Source organism: Molothrus ater, chromosome 7, assembly GCF_012460135.2.
Source record: "Molothrus ater isolate BHLD 08-10-18 breed brown headed cowbird chromosome 7, BPBGC_Mater_1.1, whole genome shotgun sequence".
Lineage (NCBI taxonomy): Eukaryota > Metazoa > Chordata > Aves > Passeriformes > Icteridae > Molothrus > Molothrus ater.
The window spans coordinates 28,481,776-28,502,499 of NC_050484.2; the positions used below are offsets into that span (position 1 = coordinate 28,481,776).

General features: G+C 42.9%; 1 protein-coding gene across 8 annotated transcripts in view; it reads left to right on the forward strand.

Moving 5' to 3' along the window:
* KALRN (kalirin RhoGEF kinase) overlaps positions 1-20,724 on the forward strand; it is a 465,026-nt gene that overhangs the window by 351,616 nt on the left and 92,686 nt on the right. For 7 of the 8 annotated variants that reach the window (XM_036386498.2, XM_036386502.2, XM_036386499.2 and 4 more), the window contains 2 exons: positions 16,946-16,975; positions 18,581-18,827. In XM_036386498.2, coding sequence (XP_036242391.1) covers positions 16,946-16,975; positions 18,581-18,827 — 277 coding nt within the window. The remainder of the gene's footprint in view (positions 1-16,945; positions 16,976-18,580; positions 18,828-20,724) is intronic. The other variant, XM_036386501.2, reaches the window with a different exon arrangement.

The window sequence follows — 20,724 nt, forward strand, 5'->3', positions numbered from 1 at the left end:
TGGAGGCTCTGCAGGTGTTTTCTAGCATGGCCCAGAAAAAGGAGCACAACGGCAGCCTGCAAGCAATCAGACATACACCTACATCTGATTTAATGTCCTGGCATTGAGCAACTGCAGATTATACCCACCCTGAGTCATTTCAGTCTCTGGGGTTCAGGGCTAACATTAAAGTGCAGTTCAGCTCTCAGGAACAGGTGATCCTTGATCTCTGTTGCAAGACAGCTTTTAAAGCTGTAAATGTAATGGGACAGTTTGGTCCTGTCCAGGAGAAACAGGACAGGGGATCAATTTAATTAACATGTCCATTAGGGAGCTGCTTTCCAGATCTGTTCAAGTTTCCATAGCAGAGACTCTTATGCTATAAGAATGTCTAAGCTACAGCAGCAAAGCTGGTATGGTTTCTACTGACATAGTAATGGCTATGTGTGTTCCTACATGAGATATAAATAACACAAAAGATCCTGAGAAACTTTCAGAAATTGTATTTAACCTAAAATAAAAACAGTAAGAGGATTTGTGTCAGATATTCCACCTCACCTGTCAGCTGATAAAATTGCAGTTTTCAAAATCTGCTGTCTCATTTGTAGTTCATACCACTGAATTGCAAACCTGGTATATTTTCTCTAGGAATAATAGTGAAATGACAAATAAAGAGCAGAGTTAATGATGTATTAAACCCTCTTTGTGTAAGTAATGCAAGTTAGCACTTGTTTATAGAAAATAAAATTAAGCTAGCTTGATATTTTTTTATGAGTTTATAATTCAGCTAATAGAGGAAATAGTGATAGACTTTTGTAGGCATTTGATTTGGGCCATGTGATATTTTTATTAACTGAGGAGAATAATAGAAAATAAACATGTGATGTATTAAACGACGGAAACCTGGCTAGTTGACAGACACAGATAAAGCAGAATTATTATAGGGCAGGCAATTTTGTAGAGAAATCCTGGAGAGACTTATCCTTACCTTTATGATACGAGAAATTTTTTAACCTAGTTTTATAAGAAAGAAACATTTTCTTTCATGTTTTCCACATCTGTTTGTGCTCTGCCCTCTGACAACTTTTATACCCGTTGAATAAATTTTAAGCAACTTGGCAGAAGCTTCTGATCTCAAAAATCGTTTCTCTGGAAATCCACATAAGGCTAGAGAGAGCAACCAACAATTTGCTCTGATTAGAAGAAATGCAGTAGTATGAACACATGTATTTATGGACACACACATTACTAGACCCTACACATGGCTGAGAGACCTCATAGATGCTTGACCCTCAGGAGAAGCTTCCACTGTAGCTGGAGACTGTCCACACAGCCCAGCTCTGTGGGAAGCTGGCCTGGGCTGAGTCTGCTCCTCAGGGACTGCTAGTTATGCATGAGAAGCCAAAAAAATTAAAAGTATGTCACTAATGCCTGCAGCTGGACGAGCAGTCAGGAGCAAAAAGAACAGGCTGCTGATACAAATTGCTTGGCTGGCTTTCCATAGGTAAACAGGACCAGTCCTAAAAACTGCAGATCTCACTGTCATGGAGGGAAGGACACCAGCCCTCTTTAGGCTCAGGGACCAGTAGTGGTGTTGAGGAGCCAGGACTGAGGTGGCTTTTCTCTTGCTAGAAATGTGCTAATCCAAAAAGCATGTTTCTTGCAAAAAATAACCATTAGTTAAATGCAAGCTTGTACTCAGTCTCATGAAAATATGACTGGCACTATCCCTGTTTCTGTGACTCAGAAGATATAGGAGAGTGGAGTCATCCAAGTTAAACATTGGACAACAAAGAGAGATTTAGAACAAAGATCATCTATGTCCCAGGCCTTCTGCTAGGTTTTTTTACCTTCCATATTTGTATGTTCCCATTTTTAAGTGGCAAACCAGTCCACGTGAACATAAAAGCAGCACCTTTCTTAGATGCAGGTTTGTAACAGCTTGGGGCATTCAGCAGTCCTGAGACACAATTATGGTCTGCTCTGTTGCTAAGGCTTTTGGATTTTAATTATTTTGAAAACACATTTGTAGCAGCATATACAAGAGCAACAGGGTAATAATAACAACAAAGCTGTGTTGTGTTTTTGGTATAAACTCTTTGGTGTGGAGTTTACGATTTATGTGTTCTGGAACTGGATTCTTGCCTTATAAAACAATGCAGCAGCCTTTTCTCATTTAGTCAGCCATCCATTTTTATTAGGGTGCTCTATACAATGCCTGCAATAATATTATAAAGGTGCACAAGGTTCGTTATTTCACAACAAGTGACTAGCCAAGACCTTTATTATTTTTATAACAGCCAGGCTTTCTATTGAAATACAGTTTGGATTATAACCTTTTTTTCCTCTTCCCTCTTTCTCTTTTCTCTACCCAAAGGTGAGATGTGCAATTGTTCCTTTTCAGATTGCTTTTCACTCCCCTACAAAACATGTCATTTTCTGTGAAATGGATGGATTATAATGGGAACAGATCAGTGATAATGCATTGCTGGAATACAGCTATCCCCAAGAGAGCTTATCATAATAGCCAGTCTTCCTAAGCTTCAAAATCTGCAGTTTGGACAGCCTATAGTTCTAACATAGAATCTAGCTCTGATTTTTCCCTGCACTTAGAATTCTTTGATGCTCAAATATTGTTTGGGTTCTGCTGTTTCTGTCACATTGCCATGGCAACTGCCTTGCATAAAATCCAATGCTCAGACAATAGAGACCCTGCTTTATACAGGGGCTTCAGACTCAGAAAAGTTGAAATTGTTCAGAGAGATTACTGAAGATTAATGACTGTGCTTTGAGCACTGCAGAGCATATTTCTGAAAATCATGGTAATTAAATAAAAACTGCATGCAGGTGATGTGTTTGTTCTCCTAGTCAGGAGTGTTGACACCTGCTGGCGCCTGCTGGGAGTGGTAGAGTTACAGTAAATCTGCAGTAAAAACACCTGAGGGTCTTATTCCAGCATGTATTTTCTTCTTGCTAAATAGCATTGGTGTGTAATTAGCTGTGGTGGTTTTCCTTCGCCTGTTCTCTGGCTGTAAATGGAACACCCTGACCAGGGCTCCCCACTGGGGCTGGCACAGGTTGATGTGTCCCAGGCTGGTGCTGTGTGCTGGGCTCCCTCAGCCCAATGGGCCCCTTGAGGAGGCCAAAGCTCTGGTTCCTGCCACTGGCCTGTCGTAATTCCCTGATAAGGAAGATGAAAACAGAGCTGCAAATTGCTTGTGCTGAATCATAAACCAGGACGCGTTTCATGAGCCCATTAAACACATGCCCTTGATGTTAAGCATATACTGAGTTCTGCTCAACAAGAACAGATTTTGGTTAAGTCTATTTTTTTAAGTCCTGCACTGGTTTGGAGGTCTTTTAGAGTTGTGAACCGCAGTGGGACAATGAATTAAATATGTTGATTAGATTTGCAAAAGTGTTAGCTATTTTCATGTTCAGTAATAACATCTTTAATATTACATGCCACATTAGTTGTAAGCAGCTGTCATGCAGCAAGATTTAAAATAGTCTTAATGGGAATCAAGGCATTTTGTCTTCCCCAAAAACAATAGAGCAGTCTTGGTTTAGACTTTGCCTCCCTCCGAAGGTGAGCAGTTCTCCTTGGGATAACCTCCAGAGGCACATCTGTTTGAGAGCAGTATATTACAACCTTATGTTACTAAAACATGTGTACTAGGAAAAGCCTAGCTTAGGAAAAATCTTGTGTATTCTAAGGGGATACGAATATTAACTCAAACCAGATGCATAAAGGCTAGGGACATCTTTGTTCACTACAGCAGGTCTTTCAAAACCTGTTTCAGATCTTATGTCTGCCATATCAGATCTCTGTTTGCAAACATTGAGAAACCTGCAAGTATGGGAATTATTGAAAAATCTTTAAGTGTCAAGCAAAGAAGAAATGCATGCAGTCTGAAAGGGAACAATAATTCATCTTGAGATCTAAACTTGTTTTTAAATTAGCTGTTTGTATGTTAACTTCCTCAATTCAGAAGCTTAGCCATCTGTGTCAGTGAATTAGTTACCCTTTGGCTGAAGTCTAATCATGGTAGGAACAAGAGGCAGGGGAATCAGTAGCCCTAGAGGATCCACAGGGACTATTTCCACAAGGTTGAATTTAGCATCAATCCCAGTACTTAAACAAAGGGTGCCTTTGCATTGCTGCACTGGGTAGGAACCCTGCTGGGCCAGCATGGCAGAAAGGCTGGTGGGTTGCACAGCTGTTGAGAAGTGTATTTTATTGCTCCCTGGAGATTGTTTGGGTTCATTTCCATATCCAGGACATCCTCTTTGAGGATTGCTGGGTTCTCCCTTGGTGCTGTGAGAATAGTAATGATGATAATAAATAAATTTGTATCACCAAATTTGCTAACCTGATGTTCACAGCCAAAATAGACCATCGTTCTCCTGTTTGTGGTGAGCTGCAGGTTTTGTAGCAAAAACCTAAGAAGCATTCAGGCAGCTGGGCCAGCCTTTTCCACTGGGGTTATTTCATGTCAACTGCTGCAAATAAGACACCTATAAAATTTATAATGTGTGGGTGTCTGTGCACAGAAATTTAGCTTCCTCAGTATTTACATAGAACATAAAACAGTCATCCTTGTTTTAGGCTAGGATGAACATTTCTGTCACATTAAGAAGGCAACCTTGTTTTATTCTGCAGCTGCTATTTAAATTCTACAAGATCTCTTTTAATTCTAGGCAAAGTTCAAAATGAGATGTTTCAAACATCTGCTAACTATTATGGGTCATGCCTGCTAGTAGAGGCAAAAAATTATAGCCAAGAAGAGAATCAAATGTCTTAATAATGTTTTTAGTTCGTTACTTGAAAGTTTGTCTTCTTTCAGTGTTATCTGTTCTCTTTTTGAACATGGTAGTCAACATGCCTACAAAGAAGATTGGGCTGTGGGTCAGGTGGTTGGGATTGCAATGGGATGAGGGTGACACCCTCTAGTTTAAGTTAGGGGAAAAACAACAAACAAGTTGGTTTCTCTATTTCAGAGCAGAGGGAAATCTAAATCAATCACAGAAGCTCACTCTCTGTGCCGCGTGCCAAAAACAAGATGGGTGGGTCTAGCAGAATATGGGAGAGAGGGCATTTCAATTTCCTCCAAAGAGGAGATAACAGATCAGCTTTCTAGTTTGTCATGGAAACCTTTTGTCAACCCAGTAACAATGACGTCAGGGTGGCAGCGGCAAAGAGACTGGGTTAGTTAATGTAGCACACACCTGTTGAACTGCTCAGGGAAAGGTATGTTGGCTTTTACATTTTCTGTCCCTGATTCTAAACAACTTCGGTGCAGGTTTAAAAAGTGGTTTTTTCAAGTCCCAAGGCAATTTTCATGGGCTGTAGCAGATTCTGACCATGAGCAGGTGGTGCTGGAGCTTTCACTCTCTGAGAAATCCTGCTAAAAAGCATTTGCTCAAGCAGTGCCATTCATTCCCTCCTGTTTTGGGTATCCTTTTAGAGGGTGAGGAGAGCAGACTTGTACTTCAAAAGAACAGCATCAAATTCCTTCAGTGCATTTGCTGTGCTTGGGAGTAAAGGCTCTGCTGGTGTTTACCAAAGGAGTTTTTTAGAAACATTTCTATAAAAAGAGAAACCCAAATTTACTATGCCAGATCTGTAGCTGCAGATGTATAGCATTACGCTGTAGCCCATTTTTGGATGACCATTCTCCTGCCTGTTTCTCTGGTGGGTGCTGTACTTCTGTGTTTAGTGTTGTTGACTGGCTACTTTTTCTTTTGTAAAGAGAGATGAGATCACTTTTTTGCTTCCTTCAGTGTTGCTTGTGTGACGACCTTCCCAGTTTTAGTAATCAAAAAATGCTCTAACAATTCCTTAGAAATAAGCTTACTTCTTTCCATGAGAAAAGTATGTAAGCAGGGAGAGCAGTCCATCTTTTCTGCACTATTCACATTTACCAGCAAAATCATGGAAGTTGTGTTTGCAAGAGACTTTTTGAATCAGTTAGTGTTGCACTGTGTCAACAGTGATGCAGGTTTTGTTACTAGAATATGAATTTACATTAGTTGCATTTCTGGTCTATGGCAACACATGATAATTCTCCTAAAGTGTGCCCTTGTTATTGCTAACCAGTATGCATGATACAGAATATTTCCTATTATATAGCTTGAAAGAGGAGAAGCAGACCTATTATAGGGATGATGAGTCAAATTATATCGGGTTGCAAAGTAGAATTAAGGCTTAGAAAAAGAGTGGCATAAAATGACATAAAGTGATCAGAAAAGAAAATGCAGTTAACCAGTATAAATGACATTTATTGTACAATTAGAACCCAACTGTATGTAATGGTGCCAGTGAGTTGTAGAAATTTTTGCAAAGGAACTCTTTGGGATTATAATTGTCCAAATAGGCAATATTGATGACCCATGGTATCTTAATGGAGACGGATGATATCAAATGGCTGCCAAGTTTCAAGGAGGTAGAAAAACTAAAATTGGGCAATAAACAGTGTTTTCTGTAGAAGATGAAATTGTCCTTCATATGAAAGGAATAAGGTTTAGCTACATTAGTATTGTTGCCATTGTGGTACGTGTAAATTCTCTGGAGATATCTGTGAAGAACCACAATTCTCTTTGGCTTCAGTTTGGAAAACGTTGCACATTCATCTATATTTTTTCTTTACACTCATTACTGGTGATTTCAGCCTGACAGAAGGGTATTTCATGTGATCTAAAGTCTCTGTAGTATCATTCAATTTTATTTGTGACTTTGTCACTGGAAGGCTAGAAAAAGGTATTACAGACATTTTGAAATAAGACTCGTCCTAAGTTCCCACTCCCACCGATGGGTTGCCTGACCCCCAGGGAAAGGGCCAGTCTCAGACACTGGCACATCTTCTGCTGCCACCTCTCAGCCAACTGCAAGTGTCCCCCTGCCCCTGCCGTGTGTGGGGAGCAGCAGGAGCAGGGCAGTGGGAAAGGCTGTCCTTGGGGAGCCCAGGACCCTCTCAGCTCAGGAGGGGAGGAAGGAGATTGTTGCTGCTCTTGCTGCTCAGCTGGGCAGTGATGTGCCAGTGACAAAAACCTTCTGTCTGCCTGCCAAGAGTGCTCCTGCCTCTGAATCCTGTGTCCCCTGAGTTTTCTCTCTGTTTTCTGCAGGGCCTTTTCAGACTCTTTTCAAACCCTCTTTAGTTGTTTTTTTTTTTTCCCCGTGCCTCAATGGTGCATATTACTGACAAAAATACCTTTGATACAGGAGAGAGGCAAATACATTTATCTGCACCTTGGATCAATCCAGACATTAGTTATGGTACAGTACAGAGCAGTGTGATAAAGGGTCCCTTTTTTGCTGGAGGGACAGAAAGGGGACCCAGAAAGAAGAGAAGGAAGCAGTGCAAGCTGTGATAAGTACATGCCCTTAATAGGGTCACTGCTTACTAAGGCCTTGTGAATTCTGAGAAGGAAAGATGATTTATATTGTGTTTTCATTGTTTTCTTGCAGAAATTTGTCATTGAAAGAGCCACCACCTCATAACCATATTGTTAGGTGTGGTGATGCAACAATAAATTCCTATTTCATGCAGTAAAGGCTAATTCATTCTCTTCTACTTCAAGCCTGTTTTCCCTCCACTTAGGACTCATTCTGGCAAACAGATCATTTTAGCAGTCTCTTCTTTGGAATGGGTGGGGATTCATGAGGTTTGAACACACAGTTCTGCTACTGTATTGCCTGTGATAGAGGAAATTGCTTACTTATTATTTATCATTCTTATTTTATGAAAGGAAACAGATGTTTATGCCTAAAGTCTTCCAGCAGAGATGAAGTAATACTGAATTCATAAAACAGAATTTGTTAAGGGAGTGTAATTCTGAGACTGAAAAAGGAAATATTCAGCCAAGGAAGTGCCCTGTTGGATATTCAGGTTAAGTAGGTGGGATAATACCATGTTAATTGCTACAGGCACAAGCATGGCAGGCAGGCTATCAATATAAGAGTAATAAGAAGTGGAGTTAAAGCAAGAGCAAAAAAGGTTAATAGTTTTTTTTTTTTCCTTAATTTTAAGATTCCCCAGTATGCAACTTGAGAATTTGATCTCAAAGTGAATTAAAGTTGTGTAAGGGAATTGCTCAGTTTCATTACCAGCTTGTTTATCAGCCTGGCTGATTACCACTGCTGGTATTCACCACTTTGCTCTGCCTAGCCCAGGTCCCTGTGTTGCTGTCTGCCCTCCATCACTATGGTCCAGTGCTCCCACAGCTCTGTTCCTTGCCAGTGCCTCTGTATCTCCATGCATGGGCTCCTGTTGGCCATCCCTCCTGAACCTTGGATGCCACAAAATCCCTTACTATTCAAGCTGAAATAAACTAACTCAGAGCCACTGTCAAATGCAATGGATTCACTGTCTTTCTGAGAGAGAATTTCTAATAGTTTATCTTTTCTTCCCAGTTACTAGCAAAAAATTAATTTGTGGTTCCCCCAAGCACATATCTTTATATCTGCCAAGTAAGGATAAGATGGAGATTTAGTCAAGGATTTGCAAAAGAAACCCAAAGGAAGCAGTGTCCAATTCACACTGAATTTCACTGCCTGGCTCTGTCCCTTCCCAGCAGCAGCTCTGTAACTGAGCTGCCCTGGATGTGTCCTCCCCATGGTTTGAGACACACTGGATTTGCTGTTGACAAACATGAAGTGTACCTGGATCTCAGGCTGAAAATGTTACACTCAGCTACCAAAATCTTTTGTGTCTCCTGGACACTCTTGCATTACACACTGTCAAATACCCTGAGGATGTTTTAAGCTCAGGTCATATGACCTTCCTCTGCATACATTGAGCACAAAAAGAAAAATGTAGTTTTAGGGAAGAAAAGAGCACATCTATGACTGTTTTGGATAAACACAGAACTCTCTCTATGAAAATTGAGTTTTCTATATTGGCTGAATTGAGTGTAGGAAGAATAGAAATGAATGTATTCATCTGGGAACAATTTACATGTAACGGTGATTGCACAAGCCAGAGAATTTTATTGGAAGTGTCTTCAGGGAAAGAAATTAAGCAGGGGCTGGGAATGTGCTTATCAATAGACCTTATTATTCTGCTCAACCTTTGATAAGTGAACCTAGCAAGTTCTTTCAGGCTCCTCTCAATATTCTACTTGTTTGTGCTGAATTTCATTGATTCATATTTTGCCCTCCCTGATAATAGGACATGACAGAAAATGTAAATGACAGAGTCAATGATCATTTCTCTTCAGTTGAAACAAAGCAAGTGAGATCAACTATCAAACTCTTTGGATTTACATTCTTTGAAATAGAACTTATTACCTTGTTAGAAACTAAAACAAAACACACCATTAAAAAAAAAAAAAGTATGCAACCATTTATTGTTATTGGAGTTAAAGAAGAAAATTTTATGGAAGGAGTGTCCTTTGAGCATGCTTCAGTCAACTCTGTCAAACAGAGTGGCCAAAAATGATAAAATTCAAAACCTGCAGCTGCTGGTTCCTTTGGGAGTCACATTACAGTAGTACAAGCAACAATCTTTCATTTTAGGAGGGAAGCATATGACTGCAGCCAAAGGCCTTTCAATGCTATTTTAGGTAAGCTGATCTTCATAAAGGCCATTGTAATCTCTGCTGCTGCTCAGGTTTTAGGCAATATTTTCATTTCATAATACTGTTTCTGTGTCCACTGAAACATCTGCCTCGATGTGCCAGGCTCGATCGTGCACACTGTTACATCACTTGGCAAATGAGGTCACCTCAAGTAAATGGCAGTATTATGGAAAAGGGAGTGAAAACCCCAGCGTTTAACTGTTAGGAATCAAGCTGCAACCCATCATGGCCTGAAGATCCTGCAGCAATGCTGGAAAGGCTCAGAGGGTGCAGTGGGCAAGGCAAGCAGTAGGGAGGACTCAAATACAAGTGATCATCTCTCCCAAGTTCTTTTTTCCTCAGTGCCAAACAGCATCTGAGGGTATTGGTATGCAACAGTTTTGCACTCTCCCACTCACAGCTGGCTTTGCTTCAAGCAGAGTTCACCCCTGCAGCCTATCTGCAGCAGCAGTGGCCTGGTTTTCTGTGATGATTAATGGGAAGATTGAGCTGAAGCAGATCATTAGGATGCCCTCAGCCATCACACATTCTTTCAGCCTGAAGCCTGTCTGGCACCCAGCACCTTCTATCAGTCATTTGCAAGGGGAAAAGGGGCAGGAAAATGTGCCAGCCAGAACCAGGTCTTCCTTTAGTGGCTTGGAGATGAACACCACTCACTGTCACCATTCCTCCCAATGTGTTTTCTGTATTCACATCTGCATTCCCCTTTATGTTCTACTAAACCAACCTAGTACTGAAAATCACGCAAAGCAGCTTGTCCAAATCCACCCTTGAATCAATTTCGGGCCTAAGGCCCTGATTTATAGTAATGGGACCTAGGGACCAATAATAAGAAAAAAAATAGCAGCTATTAAATCTGTAAAGAGGAAATGACTTGGAAACAGAGAGGGATGCCAAGCTGGTCTCTCCAGCAATGGCAGAGGGGAGTCAGGCTTACAGGACCATATGGCTTAGACATAGTTTAAATAATCTCCTCCAATTAAAAACAAAACCCATTTTATGTCAAACATCTGTTCTGTGAATACATCAATTTAGGCAAAAAAACCATCAGAGGATATTGTAAGTACTTCATCATGGTTTTGGTTTCTCTGTGCAGATCCCCACCCATTTTGAGGGGGTGAATATCCCTGAAGGAGGGGTGCTGTGGTTTCCTATGATGCTACCAGGCAGGAGGGCAGGCTTTAGTGTTTCTGTGTGCTGGGCTCCCCATCCCTGCTGCCTTCAGATATCCAGCATTCATTGCAGGGGAGGAGGATGTTTTAGGAGAGTCCAGAGCACCTGGGGCAGATCAGTGAAGGTCAGCAGAGGGTCTGCTGGGCATGGCTGTCACTGGAGAGGATATCTATCTATGTAATCAGTCTTATTTGTGTCTGAACCACAGAGATACTTGGCTACTAAATTCTGATTCCTGCATGCTGGCAGAGGTGAGGAAGGGAATATAAGATTATCCCTTTTCTGCCTTCTAGCCCTCACTTCTTATAGCAGGACTAGAAAAACATAGCTTTGAAGCAACCCACAACTTCTTGTTCTTGGAAATGTCTACTTTTTACTTGACAAGGGAAAGGAGATCTCTTGGGTATTGATTGAAACTATATCACTTTTCATAAGTCCATTAAAAGTATAACTGTGCAGACAGCAATGTACTCATTTAAAAATAATTGTCCAGATTATAAAGGAAATATAATCTGGGGATATGTGCATTAAGCAAATCTGATCTAGTGTACAAACTGAGATTTACTTTGTTCTAAAGCATTCTTAGGTGGCCTCGTTGTGCTTTTTTTGTTTACTGTTGTATCATTTGTTTCTTTCCCAAGAGAACCATATGAGATTTCTCCTCTGGTTATTGTGAACCCTTGTTCACAGTTCTTCAGGTAACTGTTTCCTTTTGGTGTAATTGAAAAGCTGAGGTGGTTAATTAAGAACCTAATTATTTCCTGATGCTGATATCAGGGAATCTGTAGGGTCCTTGTTGAGAAGCAAATAGTGGTGGTCATACTTAGCTAGGAGCACTGTGGAAGGAGGAAGGTTTCAGGAAGATTTTTTGGCCTCCCCTCTCAAAATTGTGCTCAAGGCAGAATGCCCCACTCAGATAAAGACAGATATTCACATAACCCACCTTTTGCAAGGGCTCATTTTCTTATCCCTTGTGTTTCTAAAGCTTCCATTAGACTCAAATCCTTCTTTTCCCCCTGTTCCAGGTATGTGATGCCAGCAGCTAGGTTTCTATTTTAAACTCATCAGCTATGAAAAAAGACTTTTTACTGTGCACACTTGCCTCTGCTGCTTAAACCTGGAGGTGTTTCACAAAGTTCCTGACCAGAATACATGATCAGGTTTTGTGTACTTGCTAGGAGTGTCCCAGGAGTTGGTGTCTGATGAATCATCTGTGACTGGAACTCTTGATCCCTGGTTCAAAATGGTGCCAAACATGAAAGAAAACAGCGAGTCAGTTCCCTGATTTCAGTCTATTCTTGCATTTTTATTAACCCTGCGTTGGTTTAGAAAATCTTGTGGCTGCAAAAGACAGCAGGTAGGGCTTACCTTGGAGGGTTTCAGCCATCTGCCTTGCTCAGCCTCCAAAACCAAAGGGTTTTGGAGCCAGATGTGCTGGCTGTGTGTCACTGAGGAGCACAGATGATATCTGCTCCATTTTGTGCTTCTCAAGGGAAGGGAAAAGAATGGAATTTGGGTACCAGCTCTCTGAGCCAAATGCCATGAAAAAACCCTCAGATCAAACACAGGCATGATCTGGTTCAATTTGTTGTGTGAAACAAAGTAGATCTGGTTGTTTTTATCTTCAAAAGCATTTTTTATAGCTAGAAATGCTGTTTCATTTGGATCAACTTTAGTCTTACTTTCTGGAAAAAAGGCTCCAGAAATAATTCAGACAGCTCCATTCAAGCTGTTCTGCAGATGTCAGCATGTGCCAGAGTCCAAAATCCAGCAGAGTCAGGATATGGTCGTCTAGTAGGAACTCCAGCAAGAGATGCTGGAAAGGTATGTGCTATTTGAGACCATAACACCAGATTTCCTTTCCTTTAGCATATTTATATGTCCCACATGCCATTTGTCTCTTCGTCCTGCTGTGGAACAACTTGCTGTGCTTATATTTATAATGCTGCACACCCAGATGCCTCTGTTATCTCCTTGTTGAGAGGAGCAAAGATGGTACATTTGGCCCATTGGATGTCACCATTATCCCAGCCATGTGTTTGATTAATTGCCTAAATATAAACAAACCTTCCCCTGAAACCCTGATCCTCTCTGTTCAGTCAGACAAAGCAGAAAGAGTGGGAAGCACCAAGTCTACCTTCATGGAAGATGGGTCGTGGGGCCTGAGGACTGAGAAGGACTTAGATGAGTCAGGCATTTTCCACTGAACTTTCATTTCAGAGCTGTTCAGTCCAGAGCAATGCTATTGATTGTAGCAGGTTATTCCTGGTTAGCCCACAGCTCCTGAAATACAGCCTGTCTCCACAGAAACAGCCCTGAACTACCTAGCATCAGGCTAGATGCAACAAAACATCCACCAGCATTGCCAGAGTTGAGAGGCTTTAGAGTGACAAACATGGGTGATTCAGAGTTCACACTCCAAACAGAGCCTGTTATAGAGTAAAAAAACTAAAGCAATTCTCTAGCACTGAGATTCCTCAAAGGCTTTTTCTGAATTTGATCTCTCACTCTAACCTCCCAGTAAAAAGAAAATCTCTATGAAATTACAGAAATTTTCACAAAGAACTCCACGGGGGATAAGATTTCTCATGTCCATCCCCCAGCTAAATTGACAGCTCCTGGATTTATTTCAGTGCAGACAGAACCAACATCTAAGTGGTTTTATTCACTTTTTTTAATCTCTTGATAAGAATGCAAATCCCATTCTTGCTCCTACTGCCTCTCTCACCCTCTTGAAATAGGCTGTTTATGGTGACTAAATGCTTCTATTCAAAACTGGCTTTCATCCAGAAGCAGACAGGCAGAAAGCCTAAAAGCAACAGAAAACTAGCAATTTATATTAGGCCATAGTGCTGCAGCACACAAAATGCTTTGTTTAAACTAGCCAAGCTCTGTGTCCTCTTGAATAGATGTAAATAACCAGCTTGTGTGAGTTTCCACAGCAGTGTTGGCATATTTCAAAACACTTGCACAGACTTCAGACACCCACCTCCAAATACCTGCTCCCCCTGTTGGAAAGCTAACCATGCCCACTTCACTTTCACCTGGAGTGGATTTAGTACTACTTAAGATCTATTTTAGGGATTTATCTGAGGGAAGGAAGGACAGCCTGTGACCTGGTAGGTGTTTTCCATCTGCACTATGATGATGAATATGCCTCTGGTGTTCAGCCTTGCTTCCTCTGCTGCTGCTTTTGTGGCTGAAAATCAAACAGGTGCACAGTGACCATGCACACACACTGTGGTTCAGGAAGGACAATCCCATGGTCATCCTGCACTGACCAGTGCCTGCTGATCACTGGAGCTGGGCTGGCTCCAGCTCTTGGAGCAGCCTGGACACCCCCACAGCAGGATGTGACCACGCCTGGCATCCTTTTGGTTGTTTGTATTTCACTCTCCTGCAGCTGACAGCACTGGGGTGGGTGTTCCCAGGAGCAGGAAGGCTCATGGGGGTGACAGAGCTCATTCCCCAGAGTCAGTGTCTGCCATAAGCTGCTCACATCAATGCTCTGAGGTTTGTGAGCTGCATCCTGCAGCAGAGAGGGGAGTTCCCAAGGGCTGTGCCTGGGTCCCTGCCTGCACTGCTGAATGGGCAGAGCTCTCCTCTAGCTCAGATTTGATCACTAGATTAAAATAACCTGAGGAAAACATTTACACGCTGAATGCACAGTGATGTTTTCTAGCCCAGAAACTCGTGGAAGCAGAGGATGGGTGATGGTTTGCTGATGGCAGGCACTGTGGAGACGGGCTGGGGCTCCTGCCAGCTTCTCTCAGGACATACAGCCACTCCAGACGGCTTGGGGCCCTCTTGCTTCCTCATTATATTTTGCTATTTGCTTCTACCATTTCCTTTTCTTCCTGATTTTGAGGCTGTTGCTTGCTGTGTAATTTGTTAGATCTGTCCCTGTGTCAGATCTTTCAGTTGTGCCTTGTGCTCTGCAAAGGCATGTTGCATTGTTATTTTTATTTTAATGTGTCTCATTGTGCCATATACAGATTAGAGTGCTGTCTGGGTTCTAAATGTATCCAGTCAGTGGCTTTAATGGTGGTTTTAATCACAGGAATAATAAAAGTGAACATTATATGTTAAAATGTGAAGCCATTTACCTGTGAATTTAAACCCCAAGGGTATTCTCTATTCTCTTTCCAAAACAAATGCAATATGTGTGAGAAACCAGCAGTCCATCTGTATTCCTATTTCCATGCTCCAGCATAGAGGGAAGCATGATATACTTCTCTGAAGCTGGAAAATTGTTCTCTAAAAACAAATTAAGTAACTAACTAACAGCTTGAGTGGTCACTTTGTAGGTGAAATAATTTCTGTCATCGGGAATCAGATGTATTTGCATTATTCCTCAGTGGCTTACAAGTTGTATGTATATTAGTATATCATAAGTTTTCAGAGAGATTACTTTGCTGTGGGTTAATTTAGTAGTAAAATGTTCTTTGTGGTGTGGTGGTATGTAAGACATGGAACAGGCCTGGGAAATACTTGGAAGCCCTTGGGCAACAGGAAGGGTTCTGTTCTTTGGAGCTGGCACCTAAAAATGATCTGTTCCTTTTCTGTTCTTTGGAACTGCCACCTAAAAATGATCTATGGGCACTCCCTGAGCTAACTGCTTGTACCTACCACCTGCACCTACCTGTAAAAGGGAAACTGCTTAATTCTGCCTGCCAAAGGGAGCACTTTCCCTGGAAATGTGTTATTTTAGCACTGGCTCCAGCCAGTCAGCTGCAGCATGTGGAAGCCCTGGTCCACAATTCCATGCAGTGGATCCTGGAGCAGCAGATGATATAAATTCATTTGCCTTCAGGGATATTCAGGCCTCCAGGGAGCTGAGGGAAGCAAGCTCCCTCCCTCACCCATCAAAGGCATGGTCTGAAGGGAGGGGGCAAGAATCTTGTCTGCTGAGGCAGACTTGATCACACCAGGTGCCCAGGGGCTCCTCCAGGGAAGGATCACCTCCTGTTCTCATTGTATTAAATTGTTGTTATAATGAACCAAAGAAAACAGGCACACGGAGCTGGAAGGTACCTGAGGGTCATGGAGCACACCTCCCTCCTGTGGGACATTTACAGGTGTTGCCCACATTGAAGCATCTGTTTGTGTCCCAGATGTTCAGTTCTCTTGGAAGGGTGACAAGGCCTGCCATGAGCTGATGTGAGGTCAGCTGCCCCTGAGCCCCCAGAGAGGAGGGCAGGGAGCTGCTCAGAGCTGCAATTCCCAGGCTGATGCTCCCTGGGAAGTGCCTTGTTTGTCCCAAACTTTCCCAGGTGTTGTCTTGACCAGGCCTTTTTCCCTGGATTATTCCCAGGCTGTTTCACCTTTCATGCTTAAGCAATAAAAATTACTTGTTTTTCAAAATTCAATCTGAACCATCTGAAGACAATTTTTTAAATATTCTGGAACATTCTCTGCCCATATCATTGAGAGCAATGAGTCTGGGGATGCTGTCTGAACCAGCTCCTTCATGCCCAGGCGCTGCTACTCGTTCTTAGATAAGCACCTCGGAGACAACAAGGGTTAATTCTTTATAGTAAATTCAGTTGCTGTGTGATGGTGAACACGGACACCTAGTGGTGCTCCGGGACAGGGCATGAATGCTCTAAACAGCTCTGTAGGAGAGAAGCTGATAGAGCAGAGTATTTGTTCACATTTTCCCCTAAAAGAAGGAGAGATTTGATTATTTTCAGAGAAGATTTCTTAGATAGCATAATTTCTGGGACAGAAAGTTTACTTAGCATGGAATAGTGGAAGAATTAGGATAAATCCATCACTTTTGGCAAGATTGTGCATTTAGCAAGAAGTAATCAGTTTTTTTCTTCCTGTCTTAAATATCCCACACCATGCCAAATTATATACTGTACTGGGTCAGGAAGATTTTCTCCTCTTCAAATTAGTCCACAGCAAAGAAACCTCAGCAAATATTTTAAGAGTATCTCATTCTTACCATCCCTGTTAATATCTGTTCTCCAGTTATGGGGAGATTGTCAGCATGATGAGTGGTGGGTTTGCTGATAAACTCCCCTACTAGGTGCTACACTCACCTCCTGTGCACTTCCATCAGTGCACTGAGCTCTGTCTGCCAGGATTAATGCCAGCACTTTGTCTGAATGGCCTCAAACAGCTGCCATGGTTTGTTTTGTTTGTTTGTTTCTATTTACTTACAAATAATCTTTCAGAGAAATATTTCCTTCTTCTTCCCCAAATCTAGCATTTCGTCTACGGCAGAGACACAGGACAGGTGAGAACCAGTCCTTGTCCACTGACCCCTTTCTGTAATTGTGAATATCACCCCTGTGAGTGGGATTTCTTTCACATCTGCATTGGACACAAAACCCCTGTGCCACTGAGTGGGGAGACAGGCTGTTCCCATGGGAGTGTGTACTGGGGGCTGCTTGGGCTGAGAGAAGGGATTTTGAGACTGTACCAGCTCAAGAGTGAAGTCTAGAGAGATGTGTGTGCTCTTCTCAAGGGCTCTCCCATTCAAGCTGAGAAGCAGACCCCAGTTTTTACTGATTCCACAGTTACTCAGCATCTGACTAGATTCTTCCAATTCAGTTAGGTTTACAAGTCATTAATTTAAAATTATTGTATAATATCCTTGGTTTTAGCTTCATATCCTAAGAAAATAAAGTTTATAGTATTATGTTTGTTTACTATCCTCATCTTGATAACTTTTGAATCAGTGAACTAACTTCTATCAAAATTTCTATCAAATTTGACACTGGAAAAAGGACCCCAAAGATTCCTGCATACCTCGGGAAAGCATGCAGCACACAGGACAAAGAATAAGGGTCCCTAACAATAGACAGGCAGCAAGAAATCCACATTAAGAATCTTTCTTAATGCTCCTCTGCAATCCATTGTAGAGGAGCATTAAGAAAGATTCCTCAGGCCAGAAAAACTGAGATTCATTCTAACACCTTTTTAGACGTGCAAGGATCCAACCCTGAGATCCAATTCCATTAAAGAAACCCCAACCTTTGTTAAAAACAAAACTGTACAATCACTTCTTTATGTGCACACAGGTGCTTATATTCCCAGTCCCTGGCTATACAGAGACTGTGATTATACAGACCACTGTTGTTCTTCAAGAGTCACAGGGTGTGAGGCTGAAGGAAAGCAGCAGTTCCAGCACTCAGTACGGAAGTAAAATGTTACATTTATTCCTAGGTACAAATCCTGAAAGTCAGCATATAATCAATCACTCTGTGTTTATATATTTACACCTCTGGGTTCCATCAGAGAGCATGGGAGGAGCTTTTCTGATCTGCCCCATCAGGATTTTGTACTCTCCCAAGAGGTCCCTAGGGCAGGTTTGGGATGATGAGGGTATGTTTCTTGTCTTCCAAGGAAAGAGAAGCTGTTTCCTCACTGCACTGGTGGCCAGTGGGGATGTGCCTCACTTATGCTGTAGAGGGATGAGCTGGAATTTGTCACACCATGAAGCACAGCACTGAGACATCCTGGGCTACTGCCAAGCTAGAAAGTGACCCCAGAAATTAAAGCAACAAAAAACCCTCAGGGTTTCTGATGTACACTCACAGCTAGAAGATTCACAGCTCAAAAACTCCTCCACAGCTAGCATTCAAAAGGTTACTGGGTGGGTAGCTTTGGTGTCTCACTTCAGCCCAGCAAAATCAATAAGAAGTAAAGGAAACCAGGGGCACAACGTGTTGAACTTTGACAAAACAAATTATTAACTTGGCTTCTAAGGAACATAAATCCTGCCTTTGCCAGTGTAAATATGATGCAGAGATGATTGCTTTCATCCTACCCTTGCTGACATCTATTCCTTTTCTTTTTTTTTTTTTTTTTTTTTGTTTTTCCTGTTGAACCTGGGCAGTTGTCTGGAGGGTGTGAACTAACTGTGGTGCTCCAGGACTTTACAGCGGGCCACAGCAGCGAGCTGAGCATTCAGGTGGGGCAGACAGTGGAGCTGCTGGAGAGGCCCAGCGAGAGGCCAGGCTGGTGTTTGGTGCGGACCACGGAGCGGAGCCCGCCGCAGGAGGGTCTGGTCCCCAGCAGCGCTCTCTGCATCTCCCATTCCCGCAGCAGCGTGGAGATGGATTGCTTCTTCCCTTCAGGAAAAGGTAGGCAACAGCTCAGCTGGTTTAAGATTGTTTTGGGTTTTCCCTTTTGTATCATGTAAGTGCAAAGCTGCTTGGGCTGCTCCTGCAGTCAGTGGGTAAAAGGCTGTTCAGTCCTTGGTGAGTTTTGTTCCCAGGTCCCTGTGAACGGGCACAGCACCAGCCTGACTCCATGTCCATGAATCAATGTTTGTACATGTGCGTCTTCTGCTATGTGGTAATCATTGTCTCGAGATTCTGGATAAAAATAAGACTTATAAACAACAGAGGGACTGCTTTCAGTGCCTAAAGGCCTAGAATGAGGGAAAGCCATGCTGTCTCTACACCCAGGATGCCCCAAATTGTGGAAATGTTATTTTACGATTGCCATAGTGCACACTAGTTCATGTTCTTTTAGTATATCCTTGTGTGTAAAAGCAAAGAGGCCACCAGTGAGTACTGGTACACTCTGCTACTTTGTGAACTGGAGACTTTGTGTGTAATGGCACAGTACAATGGGGAAAGAGTCCTTTACAATCAATGTGGAACAAAACACATCTCTGGTATTATCCTGAGAGCTTGGGCTTCACTCACAACGAATGGTGGATACTGTTTGTCTTTGTGGTGTCTGTGGCCTCTTTAGTTGATGTTCTGTTCTGAGCAATGTGTGTCCCACATACAGAATCCATGCAACCAGGCTTAGGAGATGCTCCAGACTGATAGACCAGGATTGGTTCAGGTCAGTGTGGCCAGAGGAGGTCTCCTTTGGCTATGGCCCCACTTCTGGCCATGCACAACACAAGTAGTGTCTGGGGAGGAAAGGTTCCTATCATCCCACTCCCTACTGGAAGCCAGCAACCTGAACTGTCTTTTTAAATTCTTTTTCCACTCAGCATTAAGAGAAATAGAATTTGATCCATTGTTGCTTCAGCAAGTTAGGCTTGGTGATTTTGTTTGTTTGGAGAAAAAGCACTGAAACTGAGCTGTAGTTTGTCCTCACTCCCTGCCTGCCCTCCCGCTGCGGAGGCTGGGAGTGGGACACACGCCCAGGACAGAGCACTGCTGTAGGGCCAGAGTTTCAGACTTTCCCTGCAAGAGGATCTGATCCAAACCCGGGGGACAAGAGCTCAGCTTCTCTCAGATTTGACCCCCTCAGCTGTCAGCTCTGTCTGCAGTGTGAGCTCCAAACTCCTCATGGCTTCTCAGACCCTCTGGCACCTCTTCTCCCTGCAGCATTCCCAGGCCCTGCCCTGCTGCTGCTGCCACGGGAGCCTGTCCTGGCCCTCAGCTGAGAAGTGCTGCAGTTGCTTCCATGCAAATTATCTGTGACTGAACACAGAAAGGTAAAGCTGCACGCCAGCCTGGTCTGCGTAAGAGCAGTCACTGGCTGGCATGACTCACAGGAAGCTGGGGACGTGTCTGCTGTGTGCCTGGTCCAGCAGCTGGGCTGGTGTCTCTGCTCAAGGGCACTGTGAAACACCAGCCAAACCTCATTTGAGAGTGCCAGGTTGTAGAGCTTTTCCTTAAATGAAATAAAACTTCAGCATTGCAAGAGTAGGCTGTGAAAAGGGAGGCAGGAAATTCTGGGGATGAAGAGAGGGCGGTGCAGGGGCTGAAGGCTGGCAGGGGACATGGAGACTCTGCTTTTGGCATGATTGTGTGAGCTTCAGGGCACAACTGCACCACAGGTAGGGCAGGATGGGCACAGTGCTGGGCTGTGGCTGGTGGACCAGTGCCTACTGATAGCTGGGAGCCACCAGGCTGTGTCAGCAAAGCACCAAGGCTTTGCTGGCACACTCTGCCTGCCTGTGGGCAGGTTTCTCTGTTTCTCACCTAACACTCTGCCACTGCTCCTGGGCTGGAGCTGCCTCTTGGCCCAGCATCTCTGAGCAAGTGAGTCTGGGGCAGGCTGGCTCCAGCC